This window comes from Haliaeetus albicilla, chromosome 19, assembly GCF_947461875.1.
Source record: "Haliaeetus albicilla chromosome 19, bHalAlb1.1, whole genome shotgun sequence".
Classification (NCBI taxonomy): domain Eukaryota; kingdom Metazoa; phylum Chordata; class Aves; order Accipitriformes; family Accipitridae; genus Haliaeetus; species Haliaeetus albicilla.
The window spans coordinates 9,584,061-9,611,287 of NC_091501.1; the positions used below are offsets into that span (position 1 = coordinate 9,584,061).

Genomic DNA, 27,227 nt, shown 5'->3' on the forward strand with positions numbered 1-27,227 from the left:
CTGCCCATGGGAAGTGGGGAATGAATTCCTGGTTTTGCTTTGCTTGTTCACACGGCTTTTGCTTTACCTATTAAACTGCTTTTATCTCAGCCCATGAGTTATCTCACTTCTACCCTTCTGATTCTCTCCCCCATCCCACCGTGGGGGAGTGAGTGAGCAGCTGCTTGGGGCTTAGCTCCTGGCTGGGGTTAAACCACGACACTTACCTGTTCCCTTTTAACATTTGGATGACAGAAATATATGGAGGAATGTCTTACTGGAGGCCCTCATCAGATTGCTGAAGGGACCTTGCAGTTAAAGGCAATATCTTCTGAAGCAGAGTCACTGGAGGAGGTGAACTGAGGGAGGAACAGAGATGTGGACAAGATAAGGATGAGTAAAGTGGTACTCCAGACCTCTCTTGAACTTCACACTTGCCAAAAAGGCCAGGGAAAAGAAAGGTAGAATTTTTCTCTTAATTACTACAGTCAGTCTCACAGGCCCGTGGCTACTGTAGGGAAACTATTTTTCTCCATTTATTATCCCAGTTTCACATTTCACAGGGTAGTTTGCTAGTAAAAAGAGAAAAATAAACAGAGTTACCACATACAAAAACATTTTTATTATTGTTATAATTTGCTGTTTAATGCAATGTTTTAACTAGGAATACAACTCAGCAGAAGTACATACACATATATTGCATGTAATTTTAGTTGTGTCTTCAAGATATTTTAAACCCTCATCATCTCAGTCCTTCACGAGTTATTTTGGTGAAACACCTTTTTCTTTCATCCTGCATAATATGTTTGAATGTTGCTGAATAACACAGATGTTTTTCTTCCAAATGGAGCACAACATTGCATCCAAATTCCCTGTTAATATGACTTTCACTTGCTTTCACTGTATGAATGTTGTGTATAATATGTATATATCTATACAGCATATATAAATATATATCTATAATGTATATATAATCAAGTGGGTCAGCTTTACACAGCCAACCATAAACTTGTGCTTATCTTATTTATATGAGATCAAATGTACGGCATCAAGAAATAGACCAGTCCCCAACTTGTGAGATCCTCAGTTCCCAGTTTGACCATACGATTTTGGATATCACATACATGTAATGCATTCCTTTCCCTCTTGTGGTAGAATTTTCTTTTGAAGAAAAGAATGCAGTTGGTTTTTTTTATATAAATGGATAACAGGTTTTCCATAACCTTAAGTTAAAAAAAGTCTCAAGAAGAGGTGAGGTTCTTCCTCATACATATAGCTTGAAGAGTAATTGGACATTCATTGTAGACATATTTACATTATAACCTTATCTGGATAGTATTACACATAATGTTTTATTTTTTTACACAGTCAAGATATGGTGTTGGTCATGTTAAAACACACTATCTAAAGGTATTTACAAACTGCTAGTCTCTAAGTTACCAACAACCTCTGCAAAGTGGCACCAGAATTAAGGGATAAGATGTAAGAAGGTCTTTTTATTGGCAACCATGGCACTCTCACCAGTGTTTTTATTATTATTACTACCACTACTACCACGATGTGCTTCGGAGAAGGGCTGTCTTTGGGGTAGAGGTGTAGAGACAGAGCCTCCATTGGGGGCAGAAATCCGCCCCCCTCCCCACAGCCTACGTGAACTGGGGGGAGCAGAAAAGCGATCCAACCGTGACCTGTCTGTCCCTTTGCAAGTTAGGGCACGCCAAGCTTGTTCCCCTGTGCTTTCTTCAGTGCTTTCAGGGGAGCCGGTCCAAATGTTTAAACACCCGGTGAAATCCTTCCTTCCAAAAGCCACCGAGATCAGTGATCATACTGTCTCATGTACCACCCACAGCTGCTTCTCCCAGAGTCCGAGCACTTTGAGGCATCTCAAAGAAAACAGTTTCTGTGTGCTTCTTGGCAAGTATGGTCAAAAAAGAAAAAAAAAAGAAAATAGAAATTCACTATAAAAAGATGAAAAAGAGTAGTTACCTAATGGCACTTTTCAGGTTATGCAGAGCTTTGGAAGGTGAAAAGACTCCAGAATTTGTTTCCCTTTATTTGGTTAATACTGGAATGAAATGTGTATAACAAGTCTACCCAGTATCCTGAAATATGAGGCCTGGGAGGACTGATGCACTCGCGTAACCCACTAGTTCCACAATGTAGCAAAAGATGCTATAGCAAAAGGAGGGAAGTAAAATACAGGAGAAATAATAATTGCATTGGTTGTGGTAAAGGATTCATGTCCAACTGAGCCTTGCTATAATTACATTCTTAGGCTTGGTTTCTCAGTGAATACCCTGCTAGTAAGCACAGGAATAAAAGGGGATTCAAGGGAAGGGAGGGCTGCCTTACCATTGCACAGGGCTGCCCTGGTTTCAGCTGGGATAGAATTAATTTTCTTTCTAGTAGCTGGTATAGTGTTATGTTTTGGCTTCAGTATGAGAAGAATGTTGATAACACACTGATGTTTTCAGTTGTTGCTAAGTAATGTTTAGACTAAGTCAAGGATTTTTCAGCTTCTCATGCCCAGCCAGCAAGAAGGCTGGAGGGGCACAAGGAGTTGGGAGGGGACACAGCCAGGACAGCTGACCCCGACTGGCCAAAGGGCTATTCCACACCATGTGACGTCATGCCCAGTATATAAACTGAGGAAAGCTGGCCTGGGGAGATCGCTGCTGGGGAACTAACGGCATCAGTTGGTGAGTGGTGAGCAATTGCATTGTGCATCACTTGTTTTGTATATTCCAATCTTTTTATTATTGTTATTTTATTATTATTATTATCATTATAATTTTCTTCCTTTCTGTCCTATTAAACTGTCTTTATCTCAACCCGTGACTTTTGCTTTTTTTCCCAATTCTCTCCCAGCTCCCATTGGGTGGGGGGGAGTGAGCAAGGGGCTGTGTGGGGCTTAGTTGCTGGCTGGGGTTAAACCACGACAAGGGCATAAAATTAATCCATGCATATTGCTGCACGATATTCCATTACAAGAACATTCACTCTTTGCCATTATCCACTGTTGTTTCTAATATGGAGATGACAAAACTGGGGAAGAAAATTGATTTGGCTTTGTTTCAGCAAGGGTTTTTTTTACTTCCAATTTAAAACCCATGCAGACAGGATTTATTGAACTTCTCGCTCCATACAGTAGTTTGGGCTGCAGTGGAAGGGGATTTGCGTGCTAGAGAAGGCAGTATTTTGGTGGAGTTAATGAGTTTGAATACCAGCATTCACAGTGCCTAAAAGGCAAGAGAAACTGCACACCTGTAGCTCAAACACAAGCAACATACTTGTTAAAGTGAGGAAGGAGGAAAGGTTTTTTTTTTCAGGACTGTGAAAAAAGAGGAAGGACAGGCAGAGAAACGGGAAAAGAAGCCACAGCAAATTAAGGACCATCTCTCAGCTTCCTTCAGGGAAAGATTTTCTCTAAATTGAAAAAAAAAAAAAAAAAGTTTCTTAAAAGTCTAGAGCTTTTCATGATATACAAGAACAATAAAAGTGCTACTGTATAGAAAACACAACCCAAGTATCTCTAGACATATTCTATAAAACATTTGTAGACCCAGGGGTGAAAAAAAGCTTACTTCTTTTTAGCTTCTCAATTTCTACCACTTGCACTGCTGTCAGCTGGGCGTACAGAGCCATCTAGGATGAGATCTTTAAAAATATCAAAGGCTATTAGACTCCAAGCCCACTACCTGTTAGCAAACACCCTGCACCCACAGGACCAGAGTTTTTTTTCCTGCAGTTTCTTCCCTAAGATTTTAGCTTCTCACAAGAAACACCCTGATTTCTGAAAGAAATAAAGACTCTTAGGAAGTATTGTAAGGGGAGGGAGGGAAAACAAATATTAGCAGCACTCTTCCTGCCCCCCCGCCCCAGTTGCGTCACGCCAGCTTTGCAGCGGGATGGCTGTAGGATGCTTTACCTATTTGGTCCTGCAAGGCCAGTACCAGGATCAGTTTTGGGTAACAACAGAAGTGGCAAGGAGAGGTGCTGCCAGCTGAGGTGAAAAATTCAAAGTGTGCCACCTCAGCACCACAGCAGAAACCAGGAGCTGTGGCCCCAGGAAGCACTGGGGCAGCCGTTGCATCCACAGGAATGAAGAACAGGGATCAAAATCAGTCAAAACTGGGGAAGGGGACAGTGAGCTTATAAGCAAGACCTCCTGCAAAGCAGACACATGGACACATTCAAATCCATCAGGAGATGAAACAAAGAAAAAAATGCCCATCCCCTCCTGCACCTGGCCCGGCTGGGATGGCCAGGAGCAGCTGGGCCACCCCAAAGGTTTCCTCACTGGTGTGTGGGCTGTTCTCACCACAGCCACACTCACTAAAGACGCCTCCTCTTGTCAATATGTTTTCCTCCACCAGAAAAATATAAAACAGAGGGCTGATAGATTTAGCACTTGCTTTTGTCCCCTTCATGCTTTGTGGATTCCAAACAACTGATCCCTGGGGTCCATTTGAGCACTCCTGTCCCCATGAGCATTTCTGAGGCAAAAAAAGAAAGACAGACAGAAAGAAAGAAAGAAGAAAGAAAGAAAGAAAGAAAAAGCAATCTGACCTATATGGGTGTGTTTGTTGCCTTTGGACTATTTTTCATCAGGCAATGTTCAAGCACTTTGCTATTTCTGAATGGATCCTCATGATTCCTAGTAAATCAAATGAAAATCCCAAATCGAAGGAAGGCTGACAGAAATTGTTTTTAGGTTTTGTCCTCACTGGAAAACAGATTTCTCAACATTACTTCAGCTTTCTTCTTCCTTTCTTCCTTTCTTTCTTTCTTTCTTTCTTTCACCACAGATGTCTTTAATACTCAGAAAACGTGCCAGTTGGGTTGACATATCTTCAGGCTGTTGTTCTCTCCCTGGAGAGTAAAGGTAGGGCGAGCCTGTGGCAGAACAAGTCGCTCCCCATGGGCTGCCGTGACAGATCCTGCTGTGGCAGGGTTACTGTCAAGGGTTGGTTGGGCCTTTTCAGTTTTAGGCTGTTTCTGGAAATAATTGAGGAAGAAAAGGAGAGGGCAAGAAGTGCTAGCTGCAGTTTTTTGTTGGTTGTTGTTTGTTTGGTTTTGGTTTTTTCTCATGAGTCACCTGCACAGTTTGCTCAATTTCCATGTGAAATGAAAAGTGGCCAGCGCAGCACATGGTGTGGACGTGCCACTGGGATCCTCTGGGCAAGCCCAAGGTGAAGATGTGGCAGCATCAGCAGCAGGGCCACCTGGGGCCTTGAGGGCGACGGGGCGCAGATGGCAGCCGGGGAAGCCGGAGGAGGTACCCAGGGAACGCTGCTCTTCAAGACCGACATCTACATCTCGCAGAACTATCACTCAGAAGGGAAGTGAAACCTGGTGAACGTGGTTTGGGACACAAAGGAAAGACATGAGAGCTCAAAAGATGTTCAAAGGAACAAATCATTTTGCGGCTCTGAAAGATTATCCTGCTTTTTGTCTTACTGAGCCACAACCAGCTGAAGTCCCGAGAGGTTCCCAGTATCTCAGGGCAGGCTCTGCCTCCTCTCTGCCTTCGGGAGGGCATAGACAGTGTCATGAGTAAGTGTTGCCTCTGCACCTCCCACCGAGCGCAACGTAGACACAATCCCATGCAATATCTTGAATGTTAGATGATAATTTTCCATGTATATAAACCATGTTGGGGTGTTTGCATGCCTGTGTGTGTACCTGCATAGGTACATTATGTCATCTATTTTTTACGTTGTTTAATTGGCTATGAATGTGGATGTACCATTGAAATATTTTTTCATTGAACTGTACAAGGTGGAAACATACAGGAGTATGTGTCCTGCAAGCATTTTAAAATACTATAACACAACCCAAAATATCCTGTCCTTTAGGATCAGAGCGGGGGGTGGTGTTAGGGAAAAGTGCTAGAAAGCTTCAAACTGAAGGTTTTTCTTTTTTATTCGTTTCATGAATGCTGCCACCAAAATATTTTTTTTCTGCATGGTATTTTGAGTGTCATCACATCACACAATGAAAAGTATAATTATAATCTATATCTTGCACTTCTTAACCTGTAGAAGTGTCCTTAACTGTTAGACGGATTCATAATTTATGAACAAGTGACAGCTTCAAAGGTCAGAATAAAGGATTTGCACACCTGCAAAACTCCGGGAAAAGATCAAATAAGAATACACAAACCATTATTTCCCAATTTGAGTACCTGCACTATTGATACCCACAGAACTTGCTGAAAGAAAGAAGCAGGTGTGTTTCTTTTATGAAACTTTTCTAAAGAAGTAAGATTTAGAAAATGAACAGATTTCACTTTATCTTTGGTTTTTATATGGATTTTTTAATACTATAAGAGAATGAATGACCTAGAAATGATCATGTAAGTCTTTCTCTTGACCTGTCAAGATAAGCTTAGTGAACGTAGTTTTGAAAGACAAGCAGCACTCACTTTTGCAAGCCTTATCATTGAGTAATTCTTCCTTACAAGCAGGAAGATGAAAATAGTGATAGTAAATATGATTGAAGGTGAGTGAGGGTTGCAAAATTAGATCCTTGGCTGCATGGAGACACTTAGATATATTAGGATGAAATCACTAGCAGTATAAAATCAATGAATGCATATTAAGACACATTAATCCTGAGTTTAATGTGGCCTTAATTTACTGCAGTTTAATCCTCCTCATTTTCACTTTCTGCTAGGAACTTGTACTTCGAAACATGAAAATTGTCATATTGCCAAAGTGCTTTGACACTGTGTTCTAATGAGCTTGTCAAACGTAAAACTTAAGTCTGCAAGATTAATTTCCCCGTAATCTTGAAGGCTGCTATTTTGAAGTGCATTTTGGAAGACTCTAATGTGGTAGCATGAAATAACAGAATGATTTGGTGTCCTATTTGGTAGGTGGCTTTCACTCCAAAAGACAGTCTGTCAGGACACTGTCTATGCAGCAAACTACTTTTTTGGATAACAAAATCTGCACGTGTACCTTCACTAGTGCCTGGAAGTTAGAGTTACTAAGAAGGAGGTAACTAGAATATGCATAACTTACAGACAATTGCTGTTTTTAGTAATCTGATACACTTTTTTCTATCCACACAGTGCTCATTTGTGCTACAATAAATATCAAATATTGAAATAGTAAATTCTTTGCCAGGCAGAAAGAATCTGAATTTGAGCTGGTGTGGAGTAGCAGATAATATTTGAACTTTACCCCTGCCAGCCCCCCAGCCAGACTATTTCAGTATCTGGTTTTGTGTAATCACTGTTTTCTTCTCTGCCTTTTTATTAGTGTTTTCCCTTGGCTTACAGTGAAAATATTGCTCCCAGCTGGTACAAAAGGCAATGTAGCCAATAGCTTTTCCACAAAGTAAACATCTTGTCCAGGATACACCTAGGAAGGACCTTGGTTTCACACTAAGGACTTAGGCAGAGCTTGATCCATGTGGGCACGTCAGTCCATCTTATTCTTTTCCTCAATAAATAATAAATGAGTGTGACTTTTGACTGGTCAAGAGCAGAGTTATCTAATATCAACTATTCATTCCACAGAGCTTCAGCATACCTCTTCAACTGTACATCCAACTTTGGAAGGATGTAACTTCCATTTTCCTAGTAATAACCTTGTTTCTATTGTTCAGCTGAGGGCTTTTGTTTGGCCACCATGGTGGCTGACTGGATGAGACCTTTGAATTTACAACTTCTTTTGATATTCAGTCTTTGTGCCCTGGACAAGTAAGGTACAAAAAGGAAGAAAAGGCTGATGGAGGTAAAAGACAAATCCACGGGTGGATGTTATACGACAAATAAAGTGAACAAAATTGTCTCAAAAGCTTTGGTTTACATGGATGCTGAAATAGTCTTGGGATGTAGCAATCTGGAAAAGACTGCTTTTTTTCACTTTAATCTTGATGTGATGAAGGAATCATGGAACAAAAGCCCCTAGAAGGGGCAAGTAGCAGACTTTGAATGACAGACAGTTTAGGCAATGGTTACGTGTTGAGCATAAGTACACTTTCAGAACTGATGCAGTTTTGGAAATGGTAGTGTCATAAACAACATAAAATATCTTTCATCATGATTTACCTAACATCAAGGTTCTTACATGACAGTGACAAAAAAACTTTAGACAACTTTGAGCTTTAGAAACCTTCTACCATGATTCATTTGGATTATGTAAGGATCTTCCAAACAACTATGCCTCTTCCACAGAGCTATTGTTAAAATTTCCTTTTTTTTTTTTCCTAGATGAAGACATATTAAACAGACACAGAAAAAAAAAAAGAAAAAAAAAAAGAAGAACAAGTATTTTACACAGAATCACAAAAAATCGTAGACTCTAAAGCCCTTCCGCAGGATACTCTCAGAAAGGAAGGAACTGTGCCTCCAGTCCACATACTTGAATAATTCCTCAAACATACCCATGTCCTCAAGATTTATTTTCAATAATTAAAAAAAATGTTTTTAAGTGTAGTTCTCAGGGGTGGAGCTGATGCCTCATGTCAGTATTTCCACTAACATCCTGGATTGCACATTCCATAGAAGAGCATAAAGTGCTATGGCATTGGGGTTTGGTTTTTTTTTTTAAATTTAATTTAGAACTTCTTCACCCTTTCCATTATTATTGTTATTATTGTTATTATTTTTACCTTGTAGCTCCTATATTCTTGTAATGACACATAAGAAGGTGCTTAAAGGTCTTCTTGAAAGTAGCATTGCAGAGCGCATAACAGGCAGGGTTGATGGTGCTGTTGATATAACAGAGCCAATAACCTATGGTCCATACAGTGCCAGGGATGCAGGATGTGCAGAAGCTGTTGATAAGCACCATCACGTTGTATGGGGTCCAGGTGATGATGAAGGCCAGGAGGATGGCCAAAATAGTCCTTGTCACTTTTTTCTCTCTAGAAGGAGGTGGTTTCTTTTTGGCTGGCTGCTTTGTCATCTTGACAATTTTCCGGGCTACACTATTTTGCTTCTCCTCCCTGTTGGTGCCTACAATCTCCACAGTAGTGTTGGTAGGGGCACAGCAGTCACCCTTTTGGGACTTGGTGACTATCCTGATGCATGTCAGCTTGGAGTTCTCCACTTTGAGATGGTCTTGGGAGGCAGAAGCCTGGCTGGCATCTTTGGCAGCTTCGTCCTCTTTCATGTTGGAAGCAACCACGCTGACAGAGGTGGAGTCGTTGGAGCTCTCCTTCTCCTCCCCTTGAACGCAGTTCTCCGTCACAGTCTCTCCGGTTGTTTTTCCATTCTGAATTTTGCTGTGCTCCAACCCATCCCCACTGGTTGGGATGTTGTTATTATTTGGTTTCACTATTTTACCTTGGACAAGGCTGGGGGAAACTGTATCTTGGTTTTGGGCAGCTTCCTTTTTCCCTTTCTTTATCCGACTCTTACTGGCTCGAGAGATTTGCCAGTAAAGGACAGTCATGATGATAACAGGCAAATAGAAGGCTGCAATGGCAGTGCCAAAAGTGACGGCAGCGTTGGAAAAAAACTGGATGTAGCAATCCCCGTCTGGGACAGTCCTTCCTCCCACAATGAACTGCCAGAAGAGAATTGCAGGGGCCCACAGGATGAAGGACAGCACCCACGCAGCTGCGATCATCATGCCTGCCATCTTAGTGGTCCGCTTTACAGGATACGTCAGAGGCTTGGTGACACAAAAGTATCTGTCGAAGCTGATAATGAGGAGGTTCATTACAGAGGCGTTGCTGACCACATAGTCTAGAGCCAGCCAGAGGTCGCACACCACAGGCCCTAAGGGCCAGTAGCCTATCACAGTGTAGAGGGTGTATAGGTTCATTGAAAAGATGCCGATGATCAAGTCAGCGCAGGCCAAGCTGAAGAGGAAATAGTTGTTGACAGTCTGTAGGTGCCTGTTGACTTTGATTGACACCATGACCAGGATGTTCCCAATTATGGTGACTAGACTGAGAGACCCTGCTACCAGGACAATGAAGACCACCTCAACAGTCTTATAGGGGCTCTCCAAAGCCATCACATTTTCAGTGGAGGAGTTTATGTATGTTGAGTTATTCATTTCTGTTCTCCTAACAAGATACCCAGTTATCACTTAAGCCTGCAGAGGAAAGAAAACAAAACAGATACCGTCATGAAATTAGTCCCTTTGCCTTTAGGAAATGGATCCCAGAAAAACTACTTGGAAAGGTAGAAGATGTGTGCAGAAGGACCAGTCAGCTTTGGCTAATGAAAACACCTTACAACATGTAATATCCCCTTAGGAATAGCATACGGATAGGATACCTCTAAATATGTGGCAAAGGCACAACATTTGAATCCAGATCTAGATTTTTAAGTTCTCAGATGCATTTTTCTCCTTGTCCTGTTACAAGACTAATATTAACTTCAAAATTTTGGAACCAGATCTGCGTATTGATTTCTTTCCTACCAACAAAATAGTTGACTTTTTGCTCATTTCAAACCCTATTCCAAATAAAAGAGTCCAGTCCTGAGGGTATGCCATTCTTATAACCCTAGGTGAAGATGTGATTTACCAGGAGCCAGATCACACAAAGGTGACTTATCTTTCTGGTTTTCCTTCATGTTCCACCTGGGTATGCTTCTGTGAGGTGTATGGAGCAAGTTTGTGTCATGTCTCCGTCTCATTTTCTTACACTGCAGTTACCTTTTCTGTCAACACTTGCAAAGATTTTGGCACTGCATCAAACTAAAGTTATTGGTCTGCCAATAAACAGAAAAAGGGTAGGTCTCTTGAAGTCAATAGAATTAGTAAACTCACCTCAGTTGAGCATCTGGCTATCTAGTTAGATGTGTACAATGTTTATTTTTATTTTTTCCATTTCAGTGAGATTAAAGTTATTTTTTACATCGTTTTGACTATTCGTACCTGGAAAAACAGTTGTTTGGTTGATTTTTTTAATGTGATGAGGTTATCTCTTGATGCTTGCTTGCTTGTGTTTTTCTCATTTTTTTCAAATCACAGTATTTTTAATCTGTATCACATAAGCTGCCACAAAAGGTCTGAAATGGATAGCAGGATAATGATAAAGAAAGAAACAGATAAAAATCAGTTCTGTTTATACACAGCAATTCTTTTTGTGCCCTGGATAGCCTACCAGCAGTACTCAATAAATAGTAATTAAACTACTAGCAATATACATTTGATAGAAGACCAAGAAAACAGCACATGTTTTTGCCTTCAGGGTATGTCCTATCCTTTTGTGCATCCCCTGGAAGTCAATAGAATGCACTGGAATTGTACAGCCAGTCTCCGAGCGCTCATTATTTATGAGCTGTGCTCAAGGGATTATTGAGGCATGAAGGCCAGATGTGACAGAGAAGTTAGGTTGTTTCTAATTGGAATATTCTCCTTTTTTTCCCCACCCATAAGGCATCACTTTTTTAAGACAGAGTTTCTAAAAGTGGTGGTGCAGTCAAAGGAAGACAAAAAGATCAGTTATGTTTGGCTCCTCTGTACATCAGGGATTAAGGAATCCTCCTCTGGCCCCTGTAACTAACCTGCTGATGCACACACATATACAATCCGTGTCACTTAAACGGAGCAATGCATTTTCACTGTCATTTCAGCACTGCATATTTTCTTTCAGATGCAAAAGGAAGAAGATGATACAAAATGTCAGCACAACAACAAAAACCCGTCTAACCTCTAAGAAAAATAAGCAAGTCTGTCTCTGTGGAAAAGTCAAAGTGCTATACCAGGGTAAAGGTTTTCTGTCTGAGGCAACTTTGTAATCTTGTAATTTATACTTGAAGAAATACAACTGGCAGAAGGTGGGGCTCATGCATTTGCCTTTGCTTTAAAAAACAGCTAAGATTTGTTTGCCAATTCCTTGTTGAAGAGAACACATGAATAAATAGAGGAATATAAGGCTAGACGGACATTTTTTTCCTACTCTCTATTCGCAGGTACATCCCTAAAATCCTTGGGATCAGGTTCAAGAAAATAAAACTGTGAGGAATGTTCAATTAAATATGTGCTTTTTACAGTAAAAATAGGCTGAGTGGAATATAACAGAATTTATACTCTGTGCAAAAAATATACAGGAGAATAGCCCAGACATCTCTAACATATAGGGCTGTCTTTTCAGCAATTGTGTGCTTTTCACCCAAAACCTCACAGCTGAGCAGCTGGCTATCCAGTTAGATATGTAAGATACCAATTTTTTGGGACGAGCTAAGAACTTCTGCCAAGCAGAGCTGTTTATGAACATTCTTAACAGAGTGCATTTTTTATCAAAAGACAGAATAACTCACAGAGATGTATTGATTTAAAAAAAAATTCAGCTGACGAGTTTGTGATCCAGGGCTCTGCAGCTACCTCTGGTGACAGCGAGTGAGAGGGGGAGCAAGAAGGGAAGAGAGTGAGAGAGGATCAGAGCTGAAAAAAATTGTGCTTTATGGTAAGAAAACAAGTATTTCTCTACAATTTCGTTTAGACAAAATGTTCAGAGGTTTGTTTTCATTCCACTGAAGAACTAAAAATCATTTTAAAACCTTGAAAACTGTTGTGAAACCGAATTACTGTCTCCCAGCTAACTTTATTCCTAAGTCTTTTCAGCTGATTTTTTTACCCACTTGCAGTGGAAGTATTGGTAATTCAGTATAAATTGCCCTGATTTTATTATCTGGGATGCAAGGAGCTGGATGAAAGCTAAAAGCTAATTTTAGTTGTTAGGAAGAGGGTTTCACTGTGTTCTTTTGAATGGAAGCAAAGCAGAGGAGTCCCTTTCCCAGTGATCTCTCTCTGCACAAAACTTTCCTGCCATGAGAAGGGTGGTAGGTCTGGACTGCAAATTACAGCGACTGTTATGGCTTTCTTAGGTATGGAGAAACATACCTGCTATCACTTAATCCAGTAAAATCTTCCCTTTGCTTGCATCAATATGATTGTAAAGTGAACCATATTTTGCCAAGTGTGTTGACGAGAAGGTATAGGGCTGGTGAAACATTTGATTTCAACCAACATGTATCATCAGCGCTGACAGAGGTACCATTACATGAGCAGAGACAGGAGTATGCACGCTTCCTAACCCAAGACCCCTGGGAATGTGCTGGACCCTTTCCTGTTGGCCCCAGTAGGGTTTGAATCAGGCTGGTAGTGAGGTTTCTGTTTCTTATCGTGGCCGCTTGCTGTCTTGGTACAGGACTAACTGTGGACTACTGGTTTTGTCATGCCACGGAGCCCATCTCTCCTGCTGGAGAGGCAGTTGTTATGGGAACAGCTGGTGTTCATCGGACAGACCTACGGGGCAGAGGCATTTTAAGGTAATATGACATCCCGTTATGAGAAGTACCAGATCTTATTCTTGAACAAACAGAGCTTTCCTCTGCAAGCCCATGGGTGTGAGTTGCACAATATGCCACTGACTCCTGTGGGCTACCATAATTTATCCTTCTATACTAAGTGCATTCTTGCTAAACAGGGAATACCCAGAAAAGGCAAGAAATTTCACTTGTGACCTGGAAACCAACCAAGTTCATTTTCTGAAAAATATTTTAAGATCTATATGACTTTGTGGAACACAAATATCATAATCACTGCATGGAAAATATCCAAAGCCAAGAAATCCACATATAAAATAATTCATTGTGCGATATTTGATTTGTCATTGGGAAACATTTCCAGTGCAGTAGTTTCTCCCCTCTAAAGAATTCATAGTGCTGAAAATCATTCCCTTCCCTTCTTTGACTAGACAAGGGTTTGGGGCAGAATGGGCTACATGGTATGTGCACTTTTCACCTGGTGTGATGCCAGGTCTTTTTGCAGTGAGTAGTAGTCAGACAGAAGCAGGGCACGGGTGGGTTGACCTGGACCCCCCTTACCACTTGCAAGGAGAAACGTAGTCCGGGCTGGCACAGGCTGGAGTAAACCTTCACAGAGCACGCTGGCAGCCGTGGTCTGCTTCGCTTTCCTTCATTTACCTCCCTAGCAGTCGCTTGGAAGAGCAAAACAGAGGTCTGATGGGTGAAGTCTGTCAACTGGTTCATTGTAAAAGGGAACCGCAGAGAGTGTGAGGAAGCAAAATGATGACATTGAAGGTATTCATCCTATTCCATTGCAGACCCTGAGGAGGAGGCCTGCAGAAACAGGAGGGCAAGGAGAAGGGACAAGGACTGCCTGTCACCCTTAGGATCATGAGCCTCAGACAGGAGGTGTTTAGGTATCGCATCCTGCTGACTCTGCTTTCCACTTGCCCTGACAGGATCCCATCCCTTTGGTGCAGATGAGCCTTGTAGTAATCATTGTAATTTTAAATTTAGACTATATCTCCAACATCTGTCACAAAAGAGACTGCAGAAATGTTGTGTATATTGAAAAAAATGGCTGATATGCCATGCCTGTCAAAGTTTGTTAGACAAATTCTTCCTCTGTATTGTGCGTATTGCCAAGTTAAATATGGTAAGGATTTAATGGTTTCTTTGAATCCTCTGAAACCATATAAAGGTCAAGACATGAAAGAGGAAACAAACAATCTGTACCTGAAAGTTTTATTTGTGATTTAAATGGGATTACCCAGGAACCTATGTGCATTGCTAGTCTGAGCACTTTCCAGCATTCAACTCTCAAACAAAAGTAAAATATACTTTTTTAACATCTTCTCTTTCATCTAGTTCCTCTCTAGTCCAAACCTATGTAAAATGGATTCGATTTTTGCTGTAGCAATAATAGATTTTTTTCCTTTTTTTCCTGAACTGATTTTGATCCTGAACTGCATTGGTTTTGATTCTAAATTCCTTCCTGGCATCATTTAAAGCCACAGTATTAAAAAAAAAAAGAGAGAAACAAAACCCATAAGCCCGTGACAAATATACTAGGCATGTTAGTCAGAAGTTATTACAGACTTTAAGAGACATTATAGATTTAGTCTGGGCTTTTGGTAAAAAATACATTTCAGAAAATTCCCAAATACCGGAAGACTAAAATCTTCACCACATGGGTTATCGTCTGCAATCCTTTGAAACCAGAAATATCTTTGCAAAGTGTTACTGCCTCGGTGTGGTCCATTCTTATTTTCATGCACTTTTGTTTTTCTCAATCAACACGTGTCCTACAAAAAAAGATATTCTATGGACCTGTCTGGATCTACTTTTCCCCATCTCATCAGGAAGGGTACCTAAGAGCAAAATAAACAACTTCTGCACATTTGAAACAACAAGTAGGTCAGAGTCGTTAACAAAAGCAAACTAACATTGTGCCACTAACAACAATTGAAATAAAGCAAAAATAAGAATACTCCTCCCAAAACAGCAGGGAACTGTACACGAGTAGGTGGCAGTGCTGGCATCAACATTGCTGCCTCAGTGCTATTGTTAGGGTCTGAGAATTTGCACAGCTATTAACTACATCTTGTTTGCTGCTGCTGTTACAGTCTAAAACTGGTAAATATAGTGCCGTGAGCCCAGCTGGTTGGTATTCAAAATTGCACAAGGAAAAGTATAGACAGTATAGAAAAAAACCCCCAAACAACCAATAGTCTCTCTCATTTCAGGAAATAAAAAAAAAAGAAGCAGTTTTTCCTCAAAGGTCTGGATAATTATGTATTTCTAGTATACTGTTGTTACTATCACTATTGTTACGCTGATAGTCACCCAGTGGTACTAGGGCACTTAATCTATTATCTTTCTGTAAGTATAGTTTTGGCTGCAGATGTGTCTTTGTTTTTCAGGACCTGTGTAATCAAGAGAGAATTTGCTTTCTCTCTTTGGCAGCTGACATCATTACAAGCTAACTTCTGCATCTGAATGCACTGGGCAAACCTGAAAAATATGCTTAATAGGCTTGGTTTTATCTAACTGGTTCTGATCCACAAAAAGGGATTTTTACCTCCTGGACTAGTGGACATACTTTCAGTCATGTGTCTCCTTATTCTTGCTAGGATTGTATATAAAGAATCCTTGGTCCCAAACCAGAGAGCAAACAACCAAGTCTCTTGGTGGAGTTATGGCAAGGCTTTCCTCTGCACTCTCATGGAAACATATGATATGGTTGCCCATATGATAGAAGTGACTGAATACAACGGTCCATGTCATTCCTTCTGAGTCCCACCTGCCATACTGCACACCGCAGCTTGTCAGAGGTGCTTACACGCTGGAGGGAATTTGCAGAATGGCAACTGAAAAGGCAGAGGGTTTCACCACTACATTGCAAGCAAAGTAAATACTTCAGGACACTTTTGCTGTGGAAAGCTAGAACAGAATAGCATTTTTTTTTCCTTTTTTTCAGGTAAGCTGTGAAGGGGGTAGGGGGTGTGGGGGTGGTGGAAATCTGGTTAATATGATCAAAATGATTTTATAACCCAGAAATCAGAGAACAAGGTAATTTTTGGTCTATGGAATATGAAAACCAAAATGGAACTCTTAGTGAATCATCCCACAGTTCTCTCTAGAGGGTTGAGTTAAATGGACAGGATCTCCATCTAGAGGCACAGAAAGGCAGCTACCAGATAAAGCAGTCATTTCCAGCAGTAGGATGGCTTCAATATGTGTTGAAAATTTAGATACTTACTTCATCTCTCGGGTGGAGGACCCCCACATTTTACTATAATTTACACTTTATTATAATTAAGGAGCAGAGATATAATTTGATGAAATTCTGAAACATTACAGTTAGATATTCTTGTAGCAAACAGTCTGAATACTGAGGTATAATTAGGCTGGGGTAGCCGCTGCACAGACACACACGCTCAGGCCTGAGCTTATCCACTGCCACCAGTATTATTTATTCACCACTTTGGGCATGATCCAACTCAAAGTGTTGTTTCAGAGTAGGTTGTAAACGGGTCAGAAGAGCAGCTGGTGTCATCAAAAGGTGACAAAACTAGGGACTAGCTCACGCCACACACACTTTTAGTCAGTGGACCTATGCTGATTTCCACTTGCAGAGGTTATAGGCTAGCTAGAAAAGGGAGATCAAAGTGACAGATTGCAGTAAGTCACTTCTCTTTCCCTCCTTGCACTACACCACTGTTGCTGGAAGTTGACTGAAGCTCCGCTCACCAGTCAACCACAACAAGACAAGTTTTATCTGACTATAACTACCTTCTTCAAGCACTTTAGATAAAATACTCATACCAGAACTCAGACCAAAATTATACCTATCCCCAGCCATAAGAAAGCTTCCCTCAGCAGAAGAGTTATTTAAGCTTCTGTTAAGATTGAATTGAAGATCATTAGATTCCAGGATATATTCTCTGAAGGGACAGTGCTGTGATAGGTAAGTACTCCCTCTGCAGCCCAGCACGAATTGGAGGCACAGTACTTCATTATCCTCATATCAGCTATCATGCCTGTGCTATTAAATAGAAAAACCTTATGAGAGCTACTCAAAGTCCCTGGGTGACAAGTGGCAAAGCTTGTGAAAGAGGAGAGGGTTCAGAAGGCTGGCTGAAACCAGCTCACAATTTGTTCTGAATACCTGGAGTTAATGCATAACAGAAATGCATCTCTTATTTAAAACATGTACAGGTAGATCTAAAAAAAAAAACAAACCAAACCCAAAACAAAACAAAAAACACAAACCCACACTATTTCTGTTTTTTTCTGGTTTAAATGACTTTTTTTCTGCCAAAGCCTGAAGTAATATTGGTGATGAAATAATAATGGAGAACTACAATACAGTACAGGGCGGGTCTCTCAAAGAACTGCTGATTAACCTCCTCAACATGCCAATGAGTGCAGCAAAGATGCTGTGGTATTTCAGTGAATCTCTGCAAATCCCTCCAAGTCAAGGAGATCCTTTAGGGACCCTGAATAAGCCCATGGAGACTCTCACTGTTCCTCAGAGATTTTGCAGCCTTCAGTAGTGTCTGTGACAGGAATATTAACATACCGAGGGCCCAAAGGGACTCTTACTGAAGTTAAAGAAAATCTTTCCTTTTCCCTTGGTTGGAAATTGTGTTAGTACATTGCTTTTATCAGTGATTTCCTTATTCACCCACTTATGATCTAGCAGACTCACTTGTGATACCTCTAGATCATCCTTGAACCTGCTTTGGAAAGTGCCCAGTTTCTTTACTCAGCAAATGATTTTAGAATTCGTGTTAAGTCCATCATGGTCACCCCTACATGAAGTTCTCAAGAGCTTGAAAATCTAGTCCGTTCTGCTTCTGTGTCCCTTAATCTTGAGGATTTTTACACATCTTCCATCTTACTTAACAGTTTACCGAAGATGTAGATTAGAAACACAGAGAAGAAAGCTGACTCAGATATAAAAGGAGTTGACTCAAATTCTTTGCAAGAATTTAAGCATATATTGAACTCTAGTTCAAACTTGTTTCTGAAAGGGCAGCTAAATCTTTATTTATGCTTGTACTTCTGCAGACCACATTTAAGGCGGTGATAGTGAAATAGTGAAAGAACCTAATTAGTTCTTTACCTTACCAGAAAGGAGTGGTACCTAAATTCCCAAATTAGAATCCATATTTCGAAGCACATTCTGCAGTCTGAGAAAAGTTTGTGAAAGATGGAAAGATGCTAACAATACTTAACAAAATGTTTGTAATATGTTTGAAAATCTCAAATGAAGTGTTTGCTATAGCTAATTACAAACATGTTGATCACAGCTTTGAATGTTTACTGCGAGCCTGCACGATCATCTCCCCTTTTGTGGACAGAGAACCTCAAAGATTACATATTCCTTGCCAAAGGAAGGAAATATTTATTTAGCAGTTTTTCTGCAGCATTTATGTTCCCAGTTGCTACATTATTATAGTCTCTCTAAGACTCTGACTGTGTTATGTTTCACTAAATGACTGCTACCTACTTTAATTACATAGACTGTAGTTGCAAACTAATTGCATTTTTACTTCACTCCAGGTTTAAGAAATCCATGTCTGATTCTGGTTCTGATGCATGGCTCCAGATACTGGTCTCAACATGCTGCAGTTAACAAGGTAAAATACCTTAGCTTTGCATAGGAATAATTCACCATGGCATTAAGAGAAGCCCCTATCCTATGTTAAACAATAATGTAATGTTTAACAAGGTTAACTTAATAACGGGAAACAGGGGGACTTGTCTCTGACCATGTACCTTCTGTTAAAAATATATTCAGCATCACTGGGCCAGGAAGACTAAAATGCATAAGCAAATACTCTCAAGCTCTCTGCACATTTTGATTTTTAAAGAGACATTGCAAAGGTTGTTCACATCAAACTTTGACCTCTCTTGCATGTTTGCAAAAAGAAAATATTCAGAACATTTGAAATGCAAGGTGCCAGAAGTGCTAAATGGGATTATTTGAATCCAAAACTATTAAAGCCTGAGAGGCATTAACTAACACAGGATAGAGAAGAGCAAGTGATTATTGTATGCATGGATCTGCACTGTGAGGCATGAAAAGGCTACACCAAATATTGTCCCTAGGTGCAAAGGCTTCAGCTCAGCTTCTCCCTCATGGGAGACAGTTTACTATGATTACCAAACACAAAAACTCATGCCCCTGTCACAGGAACTGCTTGGACATAACTGTGTAGAGAAAATACTGTTATTCCACCAGGGGGGTTGCAAACTGATCTTGTCACTTTAGCAATGAAGTCTGTGAGATACAACGCTTCCACAGGGTGATGGTGATGAATATACTTGATGTCCCTTGCACCTTTCATTCTAATTCAAAGATGAGTTAAAAAAAATAAAAAAGAAGAAAGGCTTTTGAGACAAATAGGTTGACTCTGAAATTCAGGCTTCTAGAGACTGTTCTTATATTTTATGGCATAGGAACCTCTTTCATGTCGTGGCAGAAGCACCACGTCAGCTTCACCAAGACTGTTGCTAGAACTACTTTACTGGCATGAAGTCAGCTGCTCTCCCATTTCTGGTACTGAGGATCTCAAACTGGTCTTATTAATATGCTGAAATTCCGTAATTATGCTGTAGATTACTCTCTACCTTCCTTTGGCAGGCTTATCTTTATTGTCTGCAAGTTTGCCATTTCTGCTTCCTCATCTCAGACCACCTTTCCACAACAAACATGTCTGAGGAGGAAAAGACTACTAACTAGTATATTTTGTTTCCTGACGTTTTACTTTACCCTCGTCTTCTGCAGTGTCACCTACATGGTCCAGTTCTCTCGATCTAATTCTATCTCTACTTAACAACTCTTTAAATTGGGACTTGATGGTAAAGCAAACTTATGGAATATGAAATACTATCTAGATAGGAATACTACCTAGTAATGTACCTAGGGAACAATCATCTCCTCCATCAAACTGCTGAATCCCTGGGGCGTCATGACTGAGATTAAATCCCTCCCACTGTGCCATGCAACAGCAGCAGAATCACTCAGCAGCGACTGCTGCATTGCAACGTGCCTCCACGCAGCACAAACCTATTTGATGGGCACCAGTACATACCTAAAGACAGATATATCAGGAGGTGTGGGGCAAAAGAAAAGAGAAAATAATAAATGGGGTGAAAGCAAGAGGGAGGAAATGGGGATAAGACTGAGGTGTGAATGAAAAAGAAAAGAAGTTAATGAGGAGAAAGAAAAAAGAGTGACTGCAAGAGAAACAGAGTTCTGCATGAGCATTCACCTGGGCTACTTGAATTGTCATGCCTTATTGCCTGTTTTCAGTAGAAATTCCTCACTGACCCTAGTTTCAGTACCTGTCTGCATTATCCCATGCCAGCCCACAGAGGGACTGGCTAGCATTCCTTCACATCTTGTGCATTGAGCAGTATTGTTGAAGCACTGAAGTGACTTAAAGATCTGAAATCTCTCCCCCAGTAGTCATTGAAACATTTAATTTCTTAAATCCTGCTGCCATTCACTAAGACTTGGCCTCCATAATCTCTTTGGAGAAGAGGAAGTAAATGATTTTTTTCAAAAAGTTACCTTTTTTCCCCTAATTAGGAATTCCAGTCTATTCAATTTTCCTATAGAGATGATTTCTTCCCTGTAGGTTGCTTTTGTTGTTTGCTGTGCTGTTATCTATGCTGTGGACATGAATTTATTTCCCCCAAGCCTTATCATTCTTTTCTTGCTCAGTTCTGCAGCAAAGCCGTGACCCTGGGTCTGGGACCATTAGCAATCAATTCCATGATGGGTCTGCCTCGAAAAGGTATGAGATTCAGATAATCAAGTGGGATTCAGATGCTTATCTCCAGGTAAAGCTGTCATTTATCGTAGGGTTTCTATATTTCTGCCTGTGATCCTTGAGGAAGGTAAAATGTTCAAAAAAAAAAATAGAAAGAAATTACATAAAGTAAGCAATGAAGGGAAACTGTGACCGAACTCTGGGGACCCCCGGAGCCTGGTGTCCAGCGCACCACGTCCCTGCTGTCTGAGCCGAACTGGCAGAGGCACAGCTCAGTGCCATGCAACAGCCACAGCTCTCTGTGAAGTCATGTCTTGGGTATTTGAGTTGTGTTGGTATCTTTTTTTTTGCTGCTTCTGTTTGTATTACCAAGTGCAACTCCTCTCCTTAACAGCGACGCTCCTCCCTCAGACCTTTGCAGTGGCTCTGCTTTAGGGAGAAGCAGGATCTGTAACCTGTGGGTCTGGGACAGACCCACATCACTCTTCTCGTTCATTCCCTTTTCATTTTTCCTTGCTGCCTAGTGCAGCACCTGGTTACCCTTCAGTCTCTCTGGTCCTTCTCATCTTGTTCTCCACCTCTCTGCTGCTCAGATCAGTCTTCTGGCTATCCCTTTCCTTACGTCACACTGTATTGTTTTTCTCATCTTCTGGTCCAACAGTTACTACTCCCTTTGCTGGCAGTGCTCAGGTCTCATTTCTCTCAGCACTTTAAACTGCAGAAAGGCAAAAAAGATTCATGCAGTCTAATACAAACCTCCTAGCAAGTCTAGCAGGAAGCAATGCTGTACTGACACACTACGGTGCTGCCCTCCCACTCGAGATGAATGTTGAGTGAGGCTGATCAGTGGCTCTACCAGGCGACTTACAGAAATAGTCCTAACCTTCATCAGCTCTTCTCTGAAGTTTGTAAGAAACTGATATGTCAGTACTGACAGTTCCAAAATCATGAGAGTCCGTTTTGCCCCCTGTTTGAGAAGGATCAGTGGGGCAGAGTATCCTTTATATAATATCCTTTATGTAAGAGAAGTAATGAAAATTGGTTTAGGTGAGAAATGCAGAAGACCCGTGAGTCAGGAGACATAACCAGGAGACATAACCAGTCAGGAGTGAGGTGTTCAGCTAATCTGTGTGTTTGATTATGAAGTGAATCAGATCCATCTGAGCAGGGATTGTTTTTAGTAAGTATGAAAAGTGGCATATTGTGAGGCTAGTTTGAAGGGATGACCTTATAACAGCAGAGAAGTGGCAGTATATTTTTAACAATGCGAAAGTATCCAATAGTAGCACAGCAATAACAGGGCTGAGAGGAGCAGAAGATAGTAAATATACCTAATTTATGCACATATAATAAGCAATTATATTATATATAGAATGTATGCATATGCTCAATTATTTCTTCATAAGCAAATTACACCAACACAGTCACTGCATACAGTAGCAGTGAGATGCCCCAAGTGGGAAGGCAGAACTAGGATGGGAGAACTGATTTTCTCCTGCTGAAGTTTTTGGTTCTCTGTAGCTCCCAGAGTTTGAGGCTGAACAAAGCCTCAATAACGCCACACTGATTTGCAGATGTCGTGTACCCCAGTCATATATGCCTTGTGATTCTCTTTGAGAAGTCTATGGCTCAAAGGCACATTTCACAGGTCCTTGCTCTCAGTCACAGACACTATAAGCCTGTGACTTCAAAGGGATATCTGAAAGGAAATGTTTGGAGGGGGAAAAAAAAACAACCCAGAGAAAGATTGTCTGCTTGTCTCTTTTTTTTTTCTTTCTGCTCATGATATAACAGGCTTAAGATACTTTGGTATAACTGCTTCTCAGTGGGTCATTTTTTTCCTTCTTCCTTTACAAAGACCACAAAAAGAAATTGGCAGTGAGGAAGAAAACAGCTGTGTGATCCCAATCCAGATGCTGTCATTGTAGAGTGGACTTGTCAAAAAGCAGGCAAGCAACTTTCCATCTCTAAGCAGACTCCTTGGGTCGAGCTGGAATGATGTCCATGATAGTGACTCTCAGACTTTTTCATATCAGGACTTTCAGTAGTAGCATATGCAAAAGCATGTACTGCTCCCTGCTGCATATCCAGTCATAAAGTAAATAAGAAAAGTCTCTGAGGGTTGGTGGTGCCCTTTCAGGCTGTAGGCAACATCACTTAGATGACATTTTCTCTTGTTTCTGAGTGTAAATGAGGTTCAGTTCTAAATTCAGTCTGTTTCAAGGCTTTAAGCATGTTATCGATAAGATCAATGTCCTCCACATATATGAAGTCCAGAGTGGCTTTCATGAAGTTTCTGAAGTGTATCTTTTAGTATATGTAAAGTAGGATTAGATTATTTTGTTTTACATTTTTAATGAGCTAATTTGGATCTGTTTGTTTTAGACTGTGATATGCAATGCAATCACATTGAATGTTTGATACCCTGAAAGGCACTGAATAGTTAAAATGCAGACACTCTTGTTTGTAGAAAGACATAATGGAGGGATTTACAGTCAAGTTAATGTTTAACCTCTTAATCTTTCTAATGTTATGGTTGGAAAATGCCCTTTAAATTTAATTATCTGCTTCTTTACTACTTTGCAAATGAGCATTTAAAAATGTCAGTCATCTCTCTTTACAGAGATCTATAATAATTTTGTATCCACTCATAATGATGTTGGTCATCCTAAGGAAATGCCACCCAACCCACTATGCCACCGACAGCATCATTTATTCTCTTCTTAATTGTCTGAGGTTTGCATATCTCAGACCATGTAATTCAAGGCATAGTGTGCTTTCTCCTTTACCCCACCATATATTAGAAGCATTTCAAATCTTAATAGACTATGATTTTGCATCTCCAGGTAGCAAAAATCTCAGTAACTAATTGGGGATGGGTGGCATTGTCCTGAGAAGAGACTTATTCCAGAAAAATATCTAAATTATTAATGTTTTGACAAATAGAAAATAAATCTCAGGAAGTAACTTAGTATAGATTCTACATAAAATACAAACTATGTCAGTACGTTATCTATAGTTTCATATCAATTCCTCAAATGTTTGGAAGAGCAGGCAGCAATTTATTATTTTCTTTTCATGCGAGATACTGTGGGGTCTGCTGTTTTTGAAAACAGTTGCCATTTTGACTGTCAGGTGCAACAGAAAGTTGAAAAAGGTACTGGTTTAACTATGTGGTAAGGCTGGGTCCTGTAAGAATAGATGGCAAGCAAATATTTATCAACACAGAGTCCAGTGGTGTCCAACACCCTGCCTCATAATATCAGCTAACACGATTCAGGCTGACCACTATTGTCAGGTGGTCAATGGAGAGCGACAGCACAATTACATCAGAAAACAATTGGAATATATCCTGCATACAGGCTCCATGTAAGAGGCTCCATGGGGGCCTCTCTCTGCTGAGACAGAAAGGAAAGTGAAGAGTGGTACCATCGCTGCTTCATTCCCATCAACAATCTCGCTTCTGCTTCTAACACCTGACACAAGGGATGTCTCAGTTATCCACACAGGCTGGAAACAGGCAAGGGACAAAAAAGTGTAAGGGATGCGGAAAAATACAGGACAATTCCTTACTTCCACCTTACAGAAGTGTATTAATTCTTTCTTTCATTATCTCCAAGGTAGGTATTGCAAATGCATAATCCATTTAGATTAGAGATAGCACATTTGAATTGCATCACCTGTGCAAAGAAGATCAAGCACCCAAAGACGGCATTCCCAGGTAACACAATTATATCTGGTAATAAGACAAATGTCTTTTCTAGCTACTCCTGCTGGGTCTTGTGATTTGCTTAATTTATACCCCATATTTCTGCACAATCTGTTTATAACCAAACATAGTAACACAGTTCATAGTTATTTTCAACTACAGACTTGGCAGAGAGACTAAGTGAACTGAAGTCTTACACTTTTTCTGGGAGAATCTCTTCTTGCTGTCTTGTAGTCTTCACAGGTGAAGGAGGTTTGTTGCTTTACATCAATGGACTGGTTTAGTGCTCCAGATAGCGAGAAACTGATGCAACTTACCTTGAACTAAGCAGAGCCAATATGCCTCAGACTCCCATGTGTAAATACACACGGACTTTAAACACAAATAGAAATTTGAGTTTCAGGCATTCTAGCAATTTTGTCATGGACCTGCTGCACATACCTTGCCATATGTTCTGTTCTTTCAATAACAGGAAACTGGGTGGTGTTTGAGAACAAATAAATAGTGACCCAGTCTATTCTGATGCAGAGTGTACTGATATTTGGCTGAGAATAAAGACAATGTAGTAAAAAGAAGAAAAGCTCATAGGTTTCGTAGTTTCTCTTTTGCAATCTTGTGATGCACACTGTGCTTCTGTGATCAGAAAGTAGTTCAATCTACCTGTGTTTGTTACAGTCAGTATAAGAATAAAGCTTATGTAGTAAATATGGATGAGTGAGCCAAAAGTTTTGGTTTTGCAAGGCTTTCTACAGGAAGTGACAAAAGGTGTTTCTGAAAGACTTACAAGCAAACTGATGAAGACAGTAGCATTAACGATGGGGAGTGCCAAGAAGTTTAGTGCTTCGCTTTAGATAAACGATTGTTAGGATGTTCATATATGACTTTCTTAAGCCTATGAATTCAAGACTGTGGCATTTCTTGCTCCCAGACAGACAAGACACACAGTCTGGGGCTTCCTCTCTTTCATCCCCTTGGAGCCCAGGAAAGGCACCGTGGAAAGTCTCCTGGGAGAGAGCTAAATGAAAGCTCTCTCTCCAGCCTCAAAAGAATATCTTGAATAAGAGCTTGCCATGAATAAGTTACGTTTGTCTCACCCTACCCAGGCAGGTTAAACCAGTGTTGAGGTTTAAGAAATGTTTTGAATTCTTGTGAGGTTTTTTTCTAAATGCTTTTGTCAGCTATGAGAGAAGCAGCCCACATGATTTTGCCTCGCCAGCCTGAGTGGTTAACACTGTTCTGACTCTGATGGGACTGTTTCCTTCAGAGTGAGAAACTGGTGACACAAGGCAACTACTTGTTAGTGAGATTTCCTTATTTACAGGAGTCCCTTCTGTTTCCCTCGCCAGGGCTGAGCACTAACAAAGTCTGTCCCTGGCAGGCACCTCTGTGCCCCAGAAGCCCTCTTCTTGATTTCCACAAAAATCGTGTTGAAGCGACATCCATCTCCCCCACTTCCAGCCCAGGCACAGCCTCCCATCACCAGCTCAGCCCTTGAGACTGCAGCTAGGGAAGTGCCTGGCATTGTCTATCTTCCCCCTGTACACTCAGCAACTGGGAGCCTTGGGGAAGGACCTCACTAATCAAATATGCTGCCGTGCCCCTTCCATTGAGCTTAAAAGATTGCGTCTCACCCCCTTGGCATTAACATGGTTGTCGTTATCTTTGGGGACAATGGGCATCTGCTGGCTAATGGCACCCTTTAGGAACTGTTAGCTCTTGATACCTTGATTTGAGCTAAGCAACATGGTGAGCCACTGTACGGTTTCACTGAATTTATGAGTGAGTTTTAGCTGGGATTGTTTCTGGAGCAGCTGGGCAGTGCCCAGCACAGCAGGGTCCTTACTCTGTCTGAAGCCTTGTGCCATAACCAAGGTATCAATTAGGGAATAATTGAATTCATAACAGGCAAATCATAAAATCATAGCAAAGCTGTATGGAGAGAACTTCTGGTCTCCAAAAAGCTGCAAATATACTTCTCTTAAAGTAAGTTTAATTACAGTTCTTAAAAGCATCCATTACTTGTCTGTTGAGTGCTTTTAGCAGGTTAGACTTTGTTATTTGTACAGTTTCACTCAGATTATTACTTATTTGGGCAACAGCTACTCTCCAAGAATTCCCTCAGTTCCTATTTTCACTGTGGCAAACTTATCAGCTGGGCAGAAGAGGCAATTTTGAACAAGCACCTGTGAGGAACTTTCAGCATAACCCAACCAGCACAGCTAACTAAGCAGCACAGCCCATCTCCTGCTACTTTGAGAAAATTCTGAAGTTACCTTCATGCCTTTTTCTCTTACAGAACACACATAAGAAGTCTGTGAAGAAAAAAGCAAGTGCATCCCAGGGTCAGATATCTCTGGCATCTACGCTTTCACAGAGCAGGAAGGTTCTCTTGCGCATTGTGTATCTGATCCTACCCGTCTCAGCGGATACCATCCTAATTCAGTTATTGTTTCCTTCCTTTTAAGGAAGGGAGTTGAGTGTTTTCCTTCCTTCCTTCCTCTTACAACCTGGACACTGATGC

At 40.8% G+C, this 27,227-nt stretch overlaps 1 protein-coding gene across 3 annotated transcripts in view; it reads right to left on the minus strand.

Moving 5' to 3' along the window:
* Positions 1 to 578: 578 nt before the first annotated feature.
* The window catches only part of CHRM2 (cholinergic receptor muscarinic 2), a 106,131-nt gene continuing 79,482 nt past the window's right edge, over positions 579 to 27,227 (minus strand). For 2 of the 3 annotated variants that reach the window (XM_069807571.1, XM_069807572.1), the window contains 2 exons: positions 8,605 to 10,040; positions 579 to 5,331 (listed from right to left, as the gene is read on the minus strand). In XM_069807571.1, coding sequence (XP_069663672.1) covers positions 5,310 to 5,331; positions 8,605 to 10,001 — 1,419 coding nt within the window. In that variant the 5' untranslated portion in view covers positions 10,002 to 10,040 and the 3' untranslated portion in view covers positions 579 to 5,309. Of the gene's footprint in view, positions 10,041 to 27,227 lie in introns of all 3 variants that reach the window. The other variant, XM_069807573.1, reaches the window with a different exon arrangement.